The sequence below is a fragment of the Lycorma delicatula genome, chromosome 4 (assembly GCF_047948215.1).
Source record: "Lycorma delicatula isolate Av1 chromosome 4, ASM4794821v1, whole genome shotgun sequence".
NCBI lineage: Eukaryota > Metazoa > Arthropoda > Insecta > Hemiptera > Fulgoridae > Lycorma > Lycorma delicatula.
This window is the reverse complement of record NC_134458.1, coordinates 43398773-43417688: the sequence shown is the minus strand read 5'-3', so window position 1 is coordinate 43417688 and position 18916 is coordinate 43398773. Positions and strand designations below refer to the sequence as shown.

The window sequence follows — 18916 nt, the reverse complement described above, 5'->3', positions numbered from 1 at the left end:
TTTAATTATATGCATTTTCATTATTTAACTTATATAAGTGGAATGTAATTGTATATAATTATTAATCACTCTAGGGAACAATAGAATAATTAAAACAGCTTGTCAATTATTTTGATTATAATAATAACTATTGTAATTATTCTTATTATCATGTAAATGATGTTTAAACACTTAGTATGTGATTGGCCACCCACAAAATTAAAACAACAAAGATAAAAGCAACTCTGATGACACATCCATATCTAATGATGTTACAATAGTGAAGCAAATTGCATGAAAATCAAATCCTTTAATGTAGGGTTGTCAACATTCTAAATTTTATCTATTTCCTCTTACAGATATAAAAATGAGATTTAAAAAAATATATATATTATTAATAAATAAACCAAAATTCACTAAAATATTAAATTTAGTGGGAATGGTATTATTAAAATGCAAGTAAATAATGAATTTAAAAAATAATATAATTATTAACCATTTTTTTTAACAGATTTTTTGTAAATTATTGTTTTTTTAAATCTATTTATTGAAGCGTATCAAGGAATGGTGAACTATATTTGCTTGCAACTAAGCTTTTATTTCTTTGAACATTGATATTCTTATTATTTTTTCTTTTATGCTTGTTTCCTCCAGTTTTACAAGGATTAGGCAGGAGGGATTTGGTAGATTCCTTTTGAAGAAATTGCAGGATTCAGTTTTTAAAACAATTAAATCCTTGTGTAATAATGTTAGAATATTTAAAAATGTATTTAGAAATTAGAAAATTCAGTTGTGATTATGCGTTTTCAATTATTATTTTAAATCAGAGATCCACTTCCTATAACTATTGCTGATATTATAATAATGTTATGTTTCTTAAATTGTTTTTTTCAGTGTTTTATTGTGCAGTATTAATTTTGTTTTTAAAATGATATGCATTTTATTTGTTTTTATTATTGTTTAGTTCAAATTTGTGTTTTTATTTATTTAAGTGCCATATTTTCTTGATCATAAGATACTTCAATATTAAGCAGTTAAAATTTGAATTAACGTTAAATTTAAGGATATTTTTCCTTTTGTAGTAAATGATTTTAAAAAGCTATTTCCTCCCTTGCAAAAAATAAAATAAAATAAATGGATTGGTTTAGTTTGATTTTATTGTTACTTACATTACTATTTTAAATTACGTTCAAGATTTGTGTATTTACACATAGTGTTTTATAAGAATATACTTATGTTACTATATTTCATTTCTGAGTCTGTAGTTTTCATTGGTGAATTTTTCCAATCTTTTGGAAAGAGCGTTTATAAAGTATTAAAATATATAGACTAATTTAAATGTAATTTCTCATAGCAGCTCTTATTTTTGTACTACTAGTGCAGGCTAGTTTGAATTAAAACAGTTTAGTATTATATATATATATATATATATATATATATATAAAACCAGAGTTAAACCGTGTAAGTTAATTAATTAATTATTAACAAATTAATTAAATTAATTAAGTAAATTAAATTAATTAAGTTAATTAATTATTCAACAAAACCTTTTGATAAATTAAATAAAAACCAGTGAATTAAATCTCCAGTTATGTCTGTCTCAAAAAATATAAATCTTTATGAATGCTATCATTATTATGTTATGTGGAACTAAACAGCTCTTTCTGTAGGTGAGGTAACTTGCAGATAATCAAGTGGTTCTTGTTTGGTGGTTGATAGTTCTTGTTTCAAGTTATGTATCAAATAATTTTAGGCCATGCCAATTCATAATTTTCTTATATTTGTTAGTTGTCTCCAGTCCTAGATTATTGTCTTAAGGTTAATTTTTATGGCCATTAAGCATGGCCGTGACTTTTTATGCAGATATGGCCATGCTTAACCACTACAGGAAAACTTTCTAGTTGTAAAAAGTGAAATAATTTAATAAGTACATTATTAGATATTGGTACCAGATTTTTCACATATTTCATATCTTGTTTAGAAATACTCTGATACAGAGCTCTAAAATATTTTCTTTAGATCTTACTGGGAGGTGCTTCTCTTTAACAAGTCCAGCTTTAATGCCTGTATAATGAAGCTTTCCACTGCATCATCCTTTCTAACACTGTTTCATGCTTTATTGATTGGTGATAATCAGTTTTTAATATAGTATTAGATTCCAGCATTTGTTATTATCACTGTGCATTTAAAAATTATTTATAGTATAGAACATTTCATAATTTAACAGGATTCAGGTCCTTAGATCAAAACAGATAAATTATAAAATAACCGATATGTACAGGACAGGAGAGCGAACATTGCAATTACAATGGGTTCATAAAACCTTACAACTAGTAGTGCATCACACAACATAGGATAACAACAGCGATAGTTGTGATTTTTTATTTTTTTTGAAAACATTAAAATTGGTTTTTCCAATCATTGCTTTGAGCCCACATTAGTATTCCATGTAATAACAAAGACCGAAAGTGAGCATAGTAAAAAATAAATCAATCTATTGAAACTCTGTAGTATTAAGTAAATCTACGTAAGTAACATTTCCTTTAGAAAATCAATGTAATTTTTAAAAGACAATTTAGGATCCAAATAGAAGCCCAAAAATTTTACAGCTTTATCACGCTTGCTGGTAGTGAGTGTTTAAATTAAAAATAGTCAACCTGCTTTTCTCATTGAATATAAACTAACTCATTTGTCTCATATCAGTTAAAAACACTACTACCACCTGTTTTTAACCTACCTAAAAGCAAATCTAAGTTATTGTCAGGTTAGACTTCTGTATGTGAGATAGTCATAATTTTAATTATCACTCATAGCTGGTTGTGAAAGGTATGATTGAGTAAAAAAAGGTAATTGCAAAACAAAATCAGGCTCAAACCTGAGCTTGTGAAACATTCTCTAGAAAAAATACCATACTTTTTATTTTTGTGGAACATAATTTGTTTTGCTCAGAAAGGTATCACTCGAGAACAAGAGTGGCCCCCTCTTGTGATCATATAGTATCAGAATGTTTCTGGCAAAAGACCATCGAATGCAGCTAAATACTTTACTTAAGTATTATTTGGCATTGGTGTGACACTTTTTCTCAAAATTACTATATGCAGTATCTGTTAATTCAGATCAGTCTTACTACTGATTTAACCTTTATTTATTTAAAATTATATTCATAAAATATGAACTATATCAGTTGTGGGACTATTATCAGTTAAAATTAGTTAACATCAACAAGGTGCTTAAAAAATGTTTCTTTGATATTTTCTGCAAGAAATGTCTTTTGATTATGAAAATGTGGTATATAAATAAATTTATTTAGTTTTGCCTGTATTAACACATTATGCTTGTATATTTGTGCATGTGTGTTTTGTTGGTCCATGTTGTACCAGGTTGGTACGAGAAGAGGGTGTAGCATCTTCCAACTCCTCGGAACCTCGTCACCTCGTCAAATACTGCTGGCCACGTCTCCTCTTCCAAACCGTACCTGTCAGTTCCAAAAATTCCTCTACCCATCCATGACTAATCCTGAATAAAGCTGGTGAGTTACTGTTCTTAAATGTATAGGTGTAAGTGAGCTCTTCTATCAATGTTTAAGTTTATTAATTATAGCAAGGACTTCCTCAAAATAATAAAATTGTTAATGGAGTTACACACTTTTTTTTGACTGATGAATTAATTCATCGCAGAAGTACACAAAGAGCTTATACATGGGAATATGAAGATGGAAATTTGTAGCATATGAAAAATGCCATAATTGACCAGGATTCGAACCTGGGACCTCCAGATGAAAGGCTGAGATGCTACCACTGTGCTACGGAGATTGGCACTTATTGTTAAGGAACTAATTATAACACCATCCCATTTTCATTAATTTTAAATTTGAACTAAAAAAAAGAAGAGTTTTGAGGATCGAGTGCTGCATATGAAATTTTAGTTTGGGGTGAATCATGTGCAGGGTAAAATTGAAAAATTTAAGTACTACTACTCTGAAAAATAAAGTACAGAAAGAAACTTTAATAATTTTATGATATGACATCAATCTCAGCTTTTCTGTGAGGAGCAGAAGCATTGTGTCTTATTAAGCAAACCAAGAAAAGAATTCAGTCAGCAGAAATGTGCTATTTATGATATATTGTAGGATACAGCTTAATACTAGAAGTGAAATAAATTTAAAATGTTTTTAATGTATGATTAAAAGAGATTAAAAGTTATAGGGAAATTTTAACAGATTATGTGAAAAGAAAGAATTATTAAGAATATTTAGGCTGTTATATAAATTTAAGGCAGTCGGAAAAAGAGGTTTAGGTCATCCAAGAAAGTATTGGAAGTTGAGCTTCTATAGTTGCCCTAAAACATGAAGAAAAAGAAAATGTATGCTATTTTTCAATACGTTGTTATTATCTGTAACTACTTATAGTGGTTGCACTATTTTTATATCGTATGAAAATAATGATAGATGTTAGTATTATATTTTTAATGCCTCAAGTTAGTTTCTTTATCTTAATAGAAGCAAATGATAATTTTAGGTAATATGAAAAAAAGAAATTAACTTTTAAAAACCTATATTTTTTATTTAAAATTTATTTGTTTTCATTTTTTATTTAGTTCCCTTCTTATGGTTGTAGAAACAAATTGATTTTCAAATTTTGTTTAAAATGGGAAAAATTGTTAGAGCATTTAATGTTGATATAATATTATTGAGAAAAAACACAAACACGTACTTAATATTTCAATTATTTCTTTTTATCAAGATTTACATTAAGTTATTTTCACAAGATTTTTTTCCCGAAACAAATGTTATCTAAGTATATAATTTAAAAAAATACTGTGGATGCATAATTAATTAACCACTAATAAAGTAGTGCTTGTTTTTACTTTATATATACGTATCTATGAAAGGTTCTCTTTGGCATTTTGTTTTTAAACTTATTTAAAGATAAATCATTTATTATTTAGTTATAATTTATTGTTATTTTACAGTCCTAGGTCAGCCTCTGGATCTGGCAGCGAAGAAGAATTGCCTGTACAGGGTCCCCTTCCTTATGAACCTGATGATGCACCCTGGAAGAGGTCGGATTCTGGAATTAGGAAGTTGTAAGTTTTTATTTTTTTTTTACTCTACTATTAACTTGCTCTTAGTATTTTTTTACGGTAGTTTTCCTAAGGAGGTTAATAATTTTATGTAGAAAATGATATTTAAATATGTAAGTTTGTAAAAATGTCAACTATACCTTGTACAATAAAAGTTAAAGCCTAATTTAAAACAGTTTACTCATCAGTGTAAATTAATAAAAATAAGATGCATGTTGCATTTTAATCCTTGTTTTATTCTGAATTTAGTTTGGTACAATACCCATTATAGAAATGATTTCATGTATTATGCAACTATTAATAAAAATTACTTAATTCTTTACCAATTTCTACGCTGGTCATTTTTGACATTGTAGTTCATCCAGTAGCTAGAAAAAAATAATAAACTGAAGTATTTAATTGAGTATGTCAGTGAAATTGCCGCACTGTAATGTGAGGGACTCATGAGTTCAACAATTCACAAAAAAAAAAGAAGTGTTTGTCATTCCTAGATCTATAGCTTAGAGTTCTAAGAATTTATTAAATATGTAAGTTTATAAAAATGTCAACTATACCTTGTACAATAAAAGTTAAAGCCTAATTTAAAACAGTTTACTCATCAGTGTAAATTAATAAAAATAAGATGCATGTTGCATTTTAATCCTTGTTTTATTCTGAATTTGGTTTGGTACAATACCCATTATAGAAATGATTTCATGTATTATGCAACTATTAATAAAAATTACTTAATTCTTTACCAATTTCTACGCTGGTCATTTTTGACATTGTAGTTCATCCAGTAGCTAGAAAAAAATAATAAACTGAAGTATTTAATTGAGTATGTCAGTGAAATTGCCGCACTCTAATGTGAGGGACTCATGAGTTCAACAATTCACAAAAAAAAAAGAAGTGTTTGTCATTCCTAGATCTATAGGTTAGAGTTCTAAGGTTCAAATCCTAGTAAAGGCAACTACTTTTATACGAATTTGAATACTAGATTGTGGATACCGGTGTTCTTTGGTGGTTGGGTCTCAATTGACCACACAGAAATGGTTGAGCTTAGACTATACAAGACTGCACTTCATTTACACTCAATATATATCATCCTAATTCATCCTCTGAAATAATACTAATGGTGGTTCCAGGGGCTAAACAGAAAAAGAAAAATACCTACAGCTTAATAGTTCAAACACTCATTTTAGTTCACTACTACGTTTATCAATTCTTTAAAGAAATGCTGGATACCTTTTGTTGAAAGGATCATGATGTCTTGGTCATTTTTGTTTTTGTGTCTTCCATGGATCCAATATAGGAGGTTGCTTGACTAAACTTTTGATTTTCAGGAATAAATAGAAATCACTGGTATTAGATCTGGATAGGGTGAACGTTGCTAAATTGTGATTCATTATCTAGACATGATTATTTTGATAAACAAAGCGCAGTGTACATGTGTTGTATCATGGTGTTTAATCCAATTCTAATTTTTTAATGAATTCAGCCACTTCGAAATATTTTTTTGTGAATATTTGCTTGAACTTCAAGTTGTATTGACTAAATATTTAAGCTTAAAATACTCCAGTTTTTATTTCATAATAAAATAACTAACTTTATACAACTTTTTTATAACTTATTTTATAACAACATAGAAATTACTTGAATAGTGTTTATTAAAAATTATTTTAATTATGATGACATTATTGATGTTATTATGAAATAATATTTATTTGATTGATAAAATTCTAGTATTTTTAATGTATATTAGTAAAAAAAAATGATGGAATGTTGCAAAGCAACCGCAATCAAATATTTTCTGAAAACATTTATTTTTATATTGTAAAGTTTTACTGCAGTAACACACTGCGATTGATTTATCTGATTTATTTATTTATTTTTATGTTTATAAACAATAATTATGACAGTAATTTGAGTTTTTCTTTTAATATAGTATACATTGTTTAAAAATCATCTTTTTAAAAATTTTAGTACATTGAATAAAAGAGGTGGTTTTCATATCTATATACATAAAACATTTTACTGTTGATGCACACATCTGAAAAGAAACAACCCTCCTCTTTTTGTATTCCTTTGATTACATAAATATGAGTAAACAAAACATATGTGTTTTATCCTGTAATTCAACATAATAAGCTAGAAATGTCGAGCTGAAATCAACAGTTTTTTATGACCGATCTCAAATTAAGTTACTGATGTAATAATTGGTATTGTTGGATAAATGTGACTTTCCTGATTGTTTTGTATAAGATTAATATGTAAAAATTAATATTAAGTTTGTAAGATTAGTATATAATAATTAATATTAAGTTTTACAATTGAGTACTTGAGTACTGTTGGTAATGCTGCTAATGGGTAAATGGTGTTATTAAATTTTACTGACTTTCATAGCTCTACTTTAAACTTGCTTCTAAAATGGTACTGCATATAATAATCTGGATTTATAATTTTAGAGAAACTTTCTAGTTGTACTATGATTTCTCACAGTTCTTCCATTTTCCCATATAATATAGCCATATAATATCTGTTTTGGGTTTTGACTTTTTCTATATTGTAGCTAATTTTTACTTTAATGTCTCCAGAATATCATCAGAAATGCTTATTTCGTTATGCGCCAGTTGAAAAAGGGTGCTTAAATTTTTATTAAACAAAATGTATAAAAATTTCAAAAATATCCATTTTTCTCCTGTTTCCCTAGATAACTTGATAATTCTTTATTTTAGAGAGAAGATCGAGATAGAAAAAAGTTTTGTTATTAAATTTTACACACAGTATTATTGATTGCAAATCGGAAAATACAAGATTTTCTGGGAATTTTTTTTGAGTACTTTTACATAGGACCTTCAGATTTTGCCTCAAAGAACTTGTTATGATAAAGCAACACACCAAATTTCAACAAAATCGGTCTGACAGTTTTTGCACATTAATTTTGCAATCCAGATTTAAAAAAAGAAAGCGATTTTTCCAAATTGTGTAGAGCCAGAAATAATGTAGAACTTAAAAATTTAATCGTATATAATAGAGCACTCAAACTTTCAAATTAATTTTGAAAAATTTAAATCGGTTAATTAGAAGAGCCTAGAGAGTTTTTAAAACATACTTGTAATTTTAACAAAATTTCAATTTTAATAAACTAACTTTTTTTTTTTTTAAATCGATGTCTTGTAAGCTAAAAGGTTCAAATATCATACTGGCAAATGCGAATTATTGCTAAATATCAGTCTGTTAATTTATTAATAATAATTTATTTCAAAAGTTGCATAATGGCATTCAACTTTGATCGGTTATATCTCTGGAAATAATTAACGAATCAAAACTTTTTTTAAAAAAAAAAAGTGTCTTCTGAGTACTTTTAATCTGTGCTTTTTAAAATTTATTAGATAGAAATTCATGACGATATTCAGTTTGTTTTAAAGCAAAAAATTGCAATTATGTTTGAAAAATTCCCTAGGTTCTCCAAGTTAACTGATTTAATTTTTAAAAATGCATTTGAAAGTTTGAGTGTTCTGTTATATGTGATTAAATTTTCTAGTATCTAGAGACTTTATTTCTGGCTCTAAACAATTTGGAAAATTCACATTTTTTTTTATAAATCTGGATTCCAAAATTATTGTCCAAAAACTGTCAGATCGTTTTTTTGAAATTTGGTGTGTTGCTTTATCATACCAAAAAGTTATTTGATGCAAAATCTGAAGATCCTATATATAAGTACTCAAAAAAAATTTCCAAAAAATCTTGTTTTTAATTTTTTTGACAGTTATTGCCATTTTTGCATCAATAATATCATATTTTCAATTAGCAATCGATAATATTGTGTGTAAAATTTAATAACAAAACTTTTTTCTGTCTTGATCTTTTCTCTAAAATGAAGAGTTATCAAGTTATCTAGGGAAATAGAGAAAAAAATTGTTTTTTTTTTTTTTTAATAAAAATTTAAGCACGTCTTTTTAAATGAAATAATCATTTCTGATGATATTCCGGAAGCATTGAAGCAAAGATTAGCAATCATTGAAAAAGTCCAAATATACCCATTTTAAAACAGATACCGCCTGGGCTAATATAAGAATAACAGATAATATTTGGACTATTTTTGTACATTTTTGGAGTTAAAAGAGCAATTATTTTTTCAATTGCCGAAACGCATGAATCATTTTCAAAATGCATTTAAACTTGATTCATAATCAAAAAATGTCAAATAAAATTGACTTTTCATGGTAACTTTTTCAGTTATAGATTAATTTTACATGACAAACAAATCCAAAATACAACATACTAAGAAAACTGAGCTAAAAATTTTAATTTTATTGAACATAGTAGCTGTTAGTGCCAAAATCATTATTTCACAATATAAGTCATGTCTATGTACTACTAAATTTAGAAAAGAACAAGCTTTAAAATGAGCCATGTTTCAAGGAATTTATTAATTTACACGGATGAGTGTGTGATTATAATATCACTCTTCATCTTTCATATGTATTATACTTACCCACTGCATTTTCAGTATATATTCTAACCGGTTTTTTAAATTTATAATTTTTATTACTATAAATATAATTAGTATAATAATCTTTGTGTTATTAATAGAAGATGCTTTTTTTTGTATATGCTACTGTATTATAAGTCTTCGATTAAAAAAGACCAATACTGCATAGTTCAGATAGTATTATCATCATTAATATTTAATCTTAATTAAAACTGTACATAATACAGTGTATTTAGTTAAAATAATGAACACAATTGATATTTTACTGGAGCAGGTTGTATCTTATCTTATACTAGCTGGATTGCATGAGGTTTTCATTTAAGCTTGAGAATAATTGTAAAAATGTGATAATTTGCTTGTGTATAATTTTTTATTTGTAGCATTGTTTCATAATAATCTTTCATGAAGAATTTTTCAGTGCTTTAATGCGTTCTTGAAATGTGCTTTTATCAGTATATTTTGGATACTGACAGTTGACGTCAAGATGAATTTATGATTATAATTAAAACTAGAGAAATAATATGTACTGTGTTTCTACCAATCCATCATTGTTGGTAATTTTAGTTAAATATGATTAAGTTCTTCCTAAACCATAAAAAATTAGTTTTTAACGTAAACTAATGTATTCCAATTAAATGATCTGTATAGATATAAAATATACAAATGTATTGATACTTAAATATGTACTCTCTGTAAAGTACCCTACTTTTGAACAGGTAACTTATTGACCTTTGAAGTGCATAGTCAAAGTTTCTTCTTAATTTAGCAATATTTTGTTTTGTTTTATTTAATTTTATTACATTTTATTAATTACATATATTTTGATATATAGAGATATAATTTAATTTATTTTAATATTGCAATGTGGTTGTAGAAACATTTTAATTGCTTCTATGTTCTTTTTTAACTCCTATGATGTTTGTTTATTAAAAAAAAAAAAAAATTACCTGCATGTAAATGTAATTCAGTTTTATCTTGTTTCCTAATCTCAACTATTGAGGTTTTTCTTTTGTAAGTAAAATATCTGTATAGTTGTTTTTGATGAAACATTCATTTGCTATAAGAAAAAGAATTTGTTGGATTATAAACACTGATAAATGTAATTTTTGTTTCCTAACATGCGATATGTGATTTTAATCTGTTTTTTGATGCTGAAAACGAATTTGAACTCAGAATCTTTCTATTACCCACCATTTCTGAAAATTTTTTAAAGTTTAATTAAAGGATTTTTTTTCCTTTTCAACGTATAGTTAACAATTTAAGCTCCTATATTGTATTTTGTTAGCTCATTTTTTATTGTTATAACTTTTTTAACATAATTTGTAAGGTATAAATAAATAATACTAGATAAAGAATTATATCATATCATACTGAAGAGTGAGCTTTCATGAACAAGATTAATCATGTCTGCGCAGGTCAAAACATGTAGCTGAAAACACAGGGGTGTTGTTTGTATTAAGCACTGGATTTAGGAATGAATTAATTTTGTTCAGTCTTATTGCTGTCTTAAGTTTGTTAACAGTGCAGTGTTATAATCCCTCGAAATTGTGTAAATGATGTGGATGCCTTTTATTATGTATGTGGTGAGTTTACCGTAAAATCAAATAGAAAAAACATTATACCTTTAATTAAAAAAGTATATCATTTGTACTTTCAGTGTAAAATTTGTGATCAGGGTAAGATGTGGGCTCCTCATATACTGTGTACTAATTGTACTGTATATTTAAGAGGATGGCTGAAAGGTAAATGGAAGGCTTTGCCATTTGGTGTAGCTATGGTTTGACATGAACCAAAGAATCATCACCGATTGTTACTTTTGTTTAACAAGTGTGTCTGGAATTTCTAAAAAATTTAAACATACTGTAAAATATCCTTCATTGCAATCTGCAATAAGACCTGTACTTCACAGTGAAATTATTCCAGTTCCAGAGCCACCTGTGAATGTATGTTTCGAAAGCAGCGATGAAGAATCAGGCAGTACTGAAGAAGACAACAATGATTTTGATTTTGAATTATCTTCCAATAAGCCAAATCTTATATCACAAGGTGAACTGAATGACTTGCTTAGGGATCTAAATTTCTCAAAAAATCAAGCTGAAGGATCAAGACTGCTAGGTTGGAATTTACTTTAAAAAAAAATAAAAAAATTTCAGGCTTTCGAAGCCAACAAAAAGAACTTTTTCAGTACTTTATTGATGAAAATAATTTGGTGTATTGCACAAATTTGAGCCTATGTTGCACTTAGGACAAGTTCATAAACCTGAGGACTGGTGCCTTTTCATAGATTCGTCCAAGTATAGTTTATAAGTGGTTCTACTACACAATGGTAACAAATATCCTTCGATACCAATCGCTTATGGTATTAATTTGAAAGAGACATACAATGTGATGAAAGACATTCTTGAAAAAATAAATTATAAAAAACAAAGCTGGAACATATGTGGTGATTTGAAAGTTATAGCTATTTTGTTAGGGATGGAGTTAGGCTATACTAAGTACATCTGTCTTCTTTGTGAATGGGACAGCCAAGCTAGAGATAAACATTATGTTATCAAAGAGTGGAAGAAACGAGTCAACTTAACTCCCAATGGGAAAAATCTTATTCATGAGCTCTTAGTTAAATCCAAAAAAATATTTTTATCCTCTCTCCAAATCAAGGTAGGAGTAATGAAAGTTTTGTTAAAAGCAATGAAGGATAGTCCTAGATTTTTGTACAACAGGCACAGATTTCCACATCTAAGTGAAGGAAAAATTAAAGAAGGAGTTTTTGTTGATCCTCGAAAAAGAGAGTTGGTCATAGATGATGTATGTAACTCAATGTTAAATAATGTAGCTAGGGCTTCATTCGAAAAAAATTTCTCAGCAAACAAAAATCCGACAATTACCATGATATTGTTAATCAACTTCTTACTTTATACAGAGCTATGGGATGTAATATGTCTTTGAAAATACATTTCCTCTACTTGCATCTAAATTTTTTCCCGGACAACCTCAGAGATGTAAGTGACAAACACTGTGAACGTTTCCACTGACATTTTGGTGATGGAAAGTCAGTATAAAGGGAAATTGAATAGTAACATGCTAACCGATTACTGATAGACATTAATTCAGGAAGTGCCTGAGGCTATTTATAAAAGAAAAGCATCAGTGACATCATTCTAATACAGATATGGCCATGCAGAATTATAAATTTTACAGATTTTAAGTATATTTTCACTTAATTTTTCTTGAAGCATAATTTATTTGAAACTAAGTGTAATAGAAAAATTGTATTTACAGATCTGTAATGTACGCAGAAAAGCAATTCAAGAAATGGTATCTTACTTAGAGAAACATTAAAAAAACTTTTTTTTGTCTATCAATGTTATCTGTTATATCTATTACAATTACCATATGAAATATAACACTTAACACGTACTGTGATTTATTTTTTCTTTATCTGGTTAGAGATTTCCTAATTGTTAAGACTTAGGTCCCGCAAAGGGTTTGCATTTTTTTTAATGCTCTGTTGAGGAAATCACGGATAGCAATGTCATTGATCATTTCTATCGCACTGAAAGATTACCATAGCACATTATATCCTATTCCACAATTTTTAAGAAAGTAATTGAAGAAACATTTTATATCCCAATGTATTCAGCACAAATGTCAGCAAAGAATATTTAAAAAAATAATTCTTATGACTAAAAGAATTTATTCACTGATAATTTTATGTTTTTTTATTATAAAATAAAAACTTGCTATTCTATTGAAAAAGTCATTTTACACATCTACTCAATAAATACCTTGTTAAAAAATTATGACTAACTGTCTAATACAAAAGAAACACTTTTTTTTTAAATTGTACTTACCAGCAGAATATCAAAAATTTTTTCTCCTGTTCATTCTCATTGCTCAAAGGTACATTTTTAAACTTTGCATTACATGATTTTTTAACTTCAATTAAAAACGAATCTTAAATGAGCAAAAGAGGAAGAGAAAATATTATTTAACCCTGTTGATTTATTGTTAATAGTATTTAAATAAAATTCAATTTTTTTTTTTCAATCTTATTAAACAACCCTCCAAGGAAACCAGCCTCCTCCCGTTAGGACATAGCATGGCCGCCTTAGTGTGTCGTGGCAGCAGTCTCTGCCCACCCTAGCTGCCTCCTTCCAGAGGATCTCCCACCGGGGTCCCCAAAGCCTCATCGGAGCAAGCCAACCACCTCTTCCGGACAGCCAACTCCCTCCTTCGCTATAGGGCTACCCTCCCGTCCCTATCCTACTTGCAGCCAGCATGCCTTCCGCGCACCGCTGCCCCCTCGCGTTCCTCTCATACCTGAGGATCCTTAATGCCATCTTCGGGGAGCCCCGACCCCACTACACTTGCCAGTGAAGCCAGAACACCCTAGGCAATAAGGCTACCTCCCTGGCCCTAATCTTTGCCACGATTCATCCCCAGCCTCCAGAATTTTTTGAAGCTTTTATTTTTTTTTTATCTGGACGTTTCAACGTCGTATCTCCTGGTCCGGCCATCCTTCACTAATGCCCGGACCAGAACAAGTAGTATGTACACATCCCGCACATACAATATGCACAAATATTAACATCAAATATACAAACACAGAAAACTACTAAATCTAAACAAACCATAAATATTTTTTTTTTTCCTGAAGTGGTGAGCCACTCCCACCCTTTGAGTGCCGTGATCACGCCACCACGGCTCTACCCAACACACGCAACAATACAATTAAAGAATACAATTACAAGACTACAACTATAAACAATACAATACTAAATCTAACAAACAGTAACGCATATCCACACACCATGTCACCGCAGATTACCACAAGCCGCAGCCCATAACCGTTTTGACATCACTGCAGTAACCCACTTCTACATACAACGACGAGCATTTTATCTCTTCATCACAGTACCTGCACATTGCTGATCTTCTTCGCCGAAACCTGTGCAGGTAACTGTTGATACCGCCGTGGTCCGTGAGTAGCTGAGTGAGGAAATAATTTACTTCTCCATGACCCCTCCCCACCCAGGCCCTCACGTCCGGGATCAGATGTCGGGTCCACTGGCCCGCCTGACTCACCTCCCAACGCTCCTGCCACTGATCTAGACTCTGTGTCCTCGCCTCTTCTTTTGAGACCCCGCCAAACCATAAACATCTCTCCTCGACTAGTAAGTCGATTGGCAGGGATCCCGCGACGACACAGATTGCATCATAGGAGACCGTTCTATACGCACTGGCTGTGCGTAGGAGCAGTCTCCTATGTATCGACACCAGTTGCTTCCTGTATTTATCCACAGACATGGCCCTGCTCCACGCAGGGGCCACGTAGAGTAACACCGAAGTCACCGTCGTCGCAATGACCTTTCTCTTCTTCTCAGTTGGCCCTGCTGTGTTGGCCATGAGGCGAGAGATCGCCGCCAGGAGGCGCTCGCCCTTCAACAATGCTTCTTTGACGTGGGGCCCGAATGAACAAATAAAATTCAATTTGCCCAACAGAAACTCAACCTTTTTATTTGGCAAAAATTTGATAAAATGAACTCAAGAATTGCTAAAATTAATAGAATTTTCAATTGACTTTAAACATACATACTGTTGGTAGGCCCTTTAAAAAAATTCAATACATATTACTCAGTGAAACAGTCACTCCTTAATTACAGAAGATGATAAACATATGAAACCAAATTTCAATATATTTTTTACATGAATAAAAAATTAATTTACCCTTACAATAGCACAGGTAGCTAAAAAACTTCTATTGTACTTGACGAAAGATGATGTTTGGTTTTAAAAACACAAATCCTGTGATCACCAAAATTTGTGATCTGGATTGGTAATCTGTGCAAATTAATAATAAAAGTTGTATACATGGCTTGGTTAAAATCTGTTTTTCTTAATTTACTCATATATATATATATATGATTCTAACGGCAGGCTACAAATCACATTGTACTGCGTATAGACTTACCATGTTTTGTGTTTGTCAGTTTTATAGTAGGCACTAATTTAAATATATTGATAAGTATTGATACATATCCATATAATTTTGAAATTTATTAACTGGAACGCATGATTAATATTAATAAGTGTGTTTTAAAGTATTTTGTTTATTTAGGTATTTTGTATGTTAAAATACTGAGGTATCTCACCTAATGAACAGAAAATAGACTGTAATAATATCTTAATGGTGTTATCATCTCCGGTCATAGATTAGGCAGCAGTGCCTATTTTAGTTTCAAAATTTTATTTCCATTGACATATCTGGTTTCTTTGACAATATTTCATCTTCCTACTGGAGCATAGTTTATTGACATATATTCTCTCACCAAATTCATTCTATGAAGAGAAACCCTAAGATCCTTTATAATATTCTCATTTTCTTTTATCTGATTTTTATACCCAACAACTGAACATAGTAGCCTCATTTCAGTTGCTTTTACCCTGTTTAAGACTATCGGTATGCATATTTCTGTAGAGTGGTAGGAACAAGCATCATGCTTTAAAATTCATTTGTATATATGGTCTTGTTTTTCTCTCTAAAATTCTTTTAGTCGTTCCATTCATTGTTAAAAATCTATTAGTGGCACAAAAACCATTTCAAAGAATGTTTAAAATAATTGAATATAAATAGTGAATAGATATGATTTTTCGAGCTGTAAATAGTTTAATCTGAAGTTGTTTATGATTTATTGTTTCTTATCTTACCTTGCTTATCTTTATCCACTTGATCTATTTTTGTAATAATACACCCTGTCCATATCTTTTTCAGTGATTTTGTAACTTTTGTTAAATCAAGTTACTCAGGTTTACCCTTGCTCACTGTTAGATTATTTAAACTAAAAAAAGCCATGACCATCATTAAGGTAACACTCATACTATTAAATAACAAAACGGTGGCTTCTGGAATAGCTGTTTTTAAGTTTGATTCTTCATAAGGTCTGACTACTCATACTATCAAATAACAGAATGGTGGCTTCTGGATTAGCTGATTTTAGGTTTGATTCCTAGTAAGGTCTGACATTTTTTCACCTGTCATTTCATCAGTCTCACTTTCTTCATTAAAATACATTTCCACCATATCCAAGGTTTTAACACCTATTACAAAAAAATCAGCCATTACAGCAAGTAATCAAATAAAAAAGTATTATTCTAGGGCAGTGTGCTGTAAAATATATCCCTTACAACTGGATGATACCATTTGTCTTTGAACATCTGAATATTTATATCCTAATCAATTCTTAGACGTGAATATAAATCCAACAGTTAAATCCATGTGGATTTATCTTTCAGATCACTTATGTTAAGTAACATTGCCATTTGTTTCCATCAACTGAGTGATTTTTTTTCTGTTATTTGATTAATTTAAAAGATTATAAATGTTATACAAAAAATTCTGGGTGCAAATAAAAGACATTAAATTAATTGTATTAATAATTAATTAATACACATTAATTGTATTCTAAAAGAAAAAAATAAATTTTAGTTTTTTGTAATTTGACATAAAATATTTGTCCTTTTTATTTACAAACCTTCAACACTTATATTTTTGTGTAGTATGAAAGATATTACTAAGACTTACTAAATAATTATTCATTTAACGACTTAATGGAGAGAGTATGAAATATTTAATTAATATATACTTTTTGCTTAAATGTTATTCTTGTGTGGGAGGAGTACAGTGGCAAACAAATTAATCCAAACACAGTTTTTTAACAGAAAATTATGTTTTTAAAAGAAACATTGTTTAGTTGTTTACTCAAATTTAATAGTTTGTGTCCTCCTTTGTTTTTTATTATCTCTTTAATCCTCTTTGGCATTGATTCCACTAAGGTAGAACAATGATTTTTGATTCTTCATCTTGAAACCAAACCTGTATCATTGAACTAATAAGGTCAGTTTTTGTGCTGCTATTCATTTTCCCAAATCTTCTTTTTTATATGGTCAATAAATTTTCGATGGGATTCAGATCAGGGGACTTCCTGTCCATGAGAGCACTCAAATTTTTTGTTTTTTGAAGAACTCTTTTGCTTTCTTTGTGACACGGTGCAAGGTGCTGTTGGAAAATGAGTTCTGGGTTCTTCTGCATAAGTGGGAATATTTTTCTTTGGCATATGTTAATTTATTGGTCCAATTTCATCATCCCATCCACAGGCATAAGTGCTTCCTGATCCTTCATGTGTAAAACGTCCCCAAAACATATTTTTGGCTGGGTGTTTGGGAGCTTGTTGCAGGTATGCTGGCATAGTAGTCTTCTCATCTGCTGATATAAGAATGTAGGCTATACTCTCTCCTTGGACAAAGAAATGAGCCTTGTCTGAAAAATTAAATGTTTTTCACATCTCAATAGTCCATTCTTTTCGTTCCTTTGCCCATTGAAGTCTTTTTGTCCTCCCTCTATGACTCATGAGACCTTGCCAGTGGCGAGGGGGCTTATGTGCTCAGTAATAAGAGTAGCTTGACCGAAGGTGCAACCATATCGGAGAGGTATTCCTTAGTCTGGCTCTGTTCAGAGCCAGACTAAGGAATGATTTCTGAAAGAGGGCAGCAGCTCTTTCAATAGTTGTTAAGGGCGTAGGTCAGGACGACTTAAATGGCCATATCAACATCATTCAATCCTCTGAGTACTGCACAGCTGAAAGCAGTGGAAAATTACAGCTGCTTTTCTTCCAAGAAAATGTAGCTCTCTGCATTTTCATATAACAAAGATGGAGGCTCCTTCCTTGGTAAAATATTCCGGAGATAAACTAGTCCCCGTTCGGATCTCCGGGTGGGGACTACTAAGGAAGGGGCCACCAGAAAATTAAAAAATAACGTTCTACGAGTCCGAGTGTGGAATGTTAGAAGTCTAAAAAAGGTTGGTAGGTTAGAAAATTTAAAGAGGGAGATGGATAGGATAAATGTAGATGCAGTAGGAATTAGCGAGGTTTGGTGGGAAGAGGAAAATGACTTTTGGTCAGGTGATTTTAGAATAATTAACTCATCTTCAAATAATGGGCAGGCAGGAATATGTTTCGTAATGAACAAGAAGGTAGGGAAGAGAGTAGAGTATTTCAAAATGCATAACGATAGAATCATTGTAATAACGATAAAATCGAAACCTAAACCGATAATTGTTAACGTTGTCGATATGCCTACAAGCGCCTATGATGATGATGAGGTAGAGTGTGTATAAGAAGAAATTGACAAAGCAATTAAACACATAAAAAGGGATGAAAATTTAATAATAGTTGGAGATTGGAATGCGAGCATTGGAAAAGGCAAGGATGGAAATATAGTGGATGAAAACGGGCTGGGCAAAAGGAATGAAAGAGGGGATTAACTTATAGAGTTTTGCATGAAGTATAATTTAGTAATTGCCAACACCCAGTTTAAAAATCA

At 30.0% G+C, this 18916-nt stretch overlaps 1 protein-coding gene across 3 annotated transcripts in view; it reads left to right on the top strand.

Moving 5' to 3' along the window:
- Rilpl (Rab interacting lysosomal protein like) overlaps window positions 1–18916 on the top strand; it is a 67107-nt gene that overhangs the window by 19487 nt on the left and 28704 nt on the right. For 2 of the 3 annotated variants that reach the window (XM_075362809.1, XM_075362810.1), the window contains exon 6: window positions 4951–5064. In XM_075362809.1, the coding sequence (XP_075218924.1) occupies window positions 4951–5064 (114 nt within the window). Of the gene's footprint in view, window positions 1–3359; window positions 3509–4950; window positions 5065–18916 lie in introns of all 3 variants that reach the window. The other variant, XR_012756083.1, reaches the window with a different exon arrangement.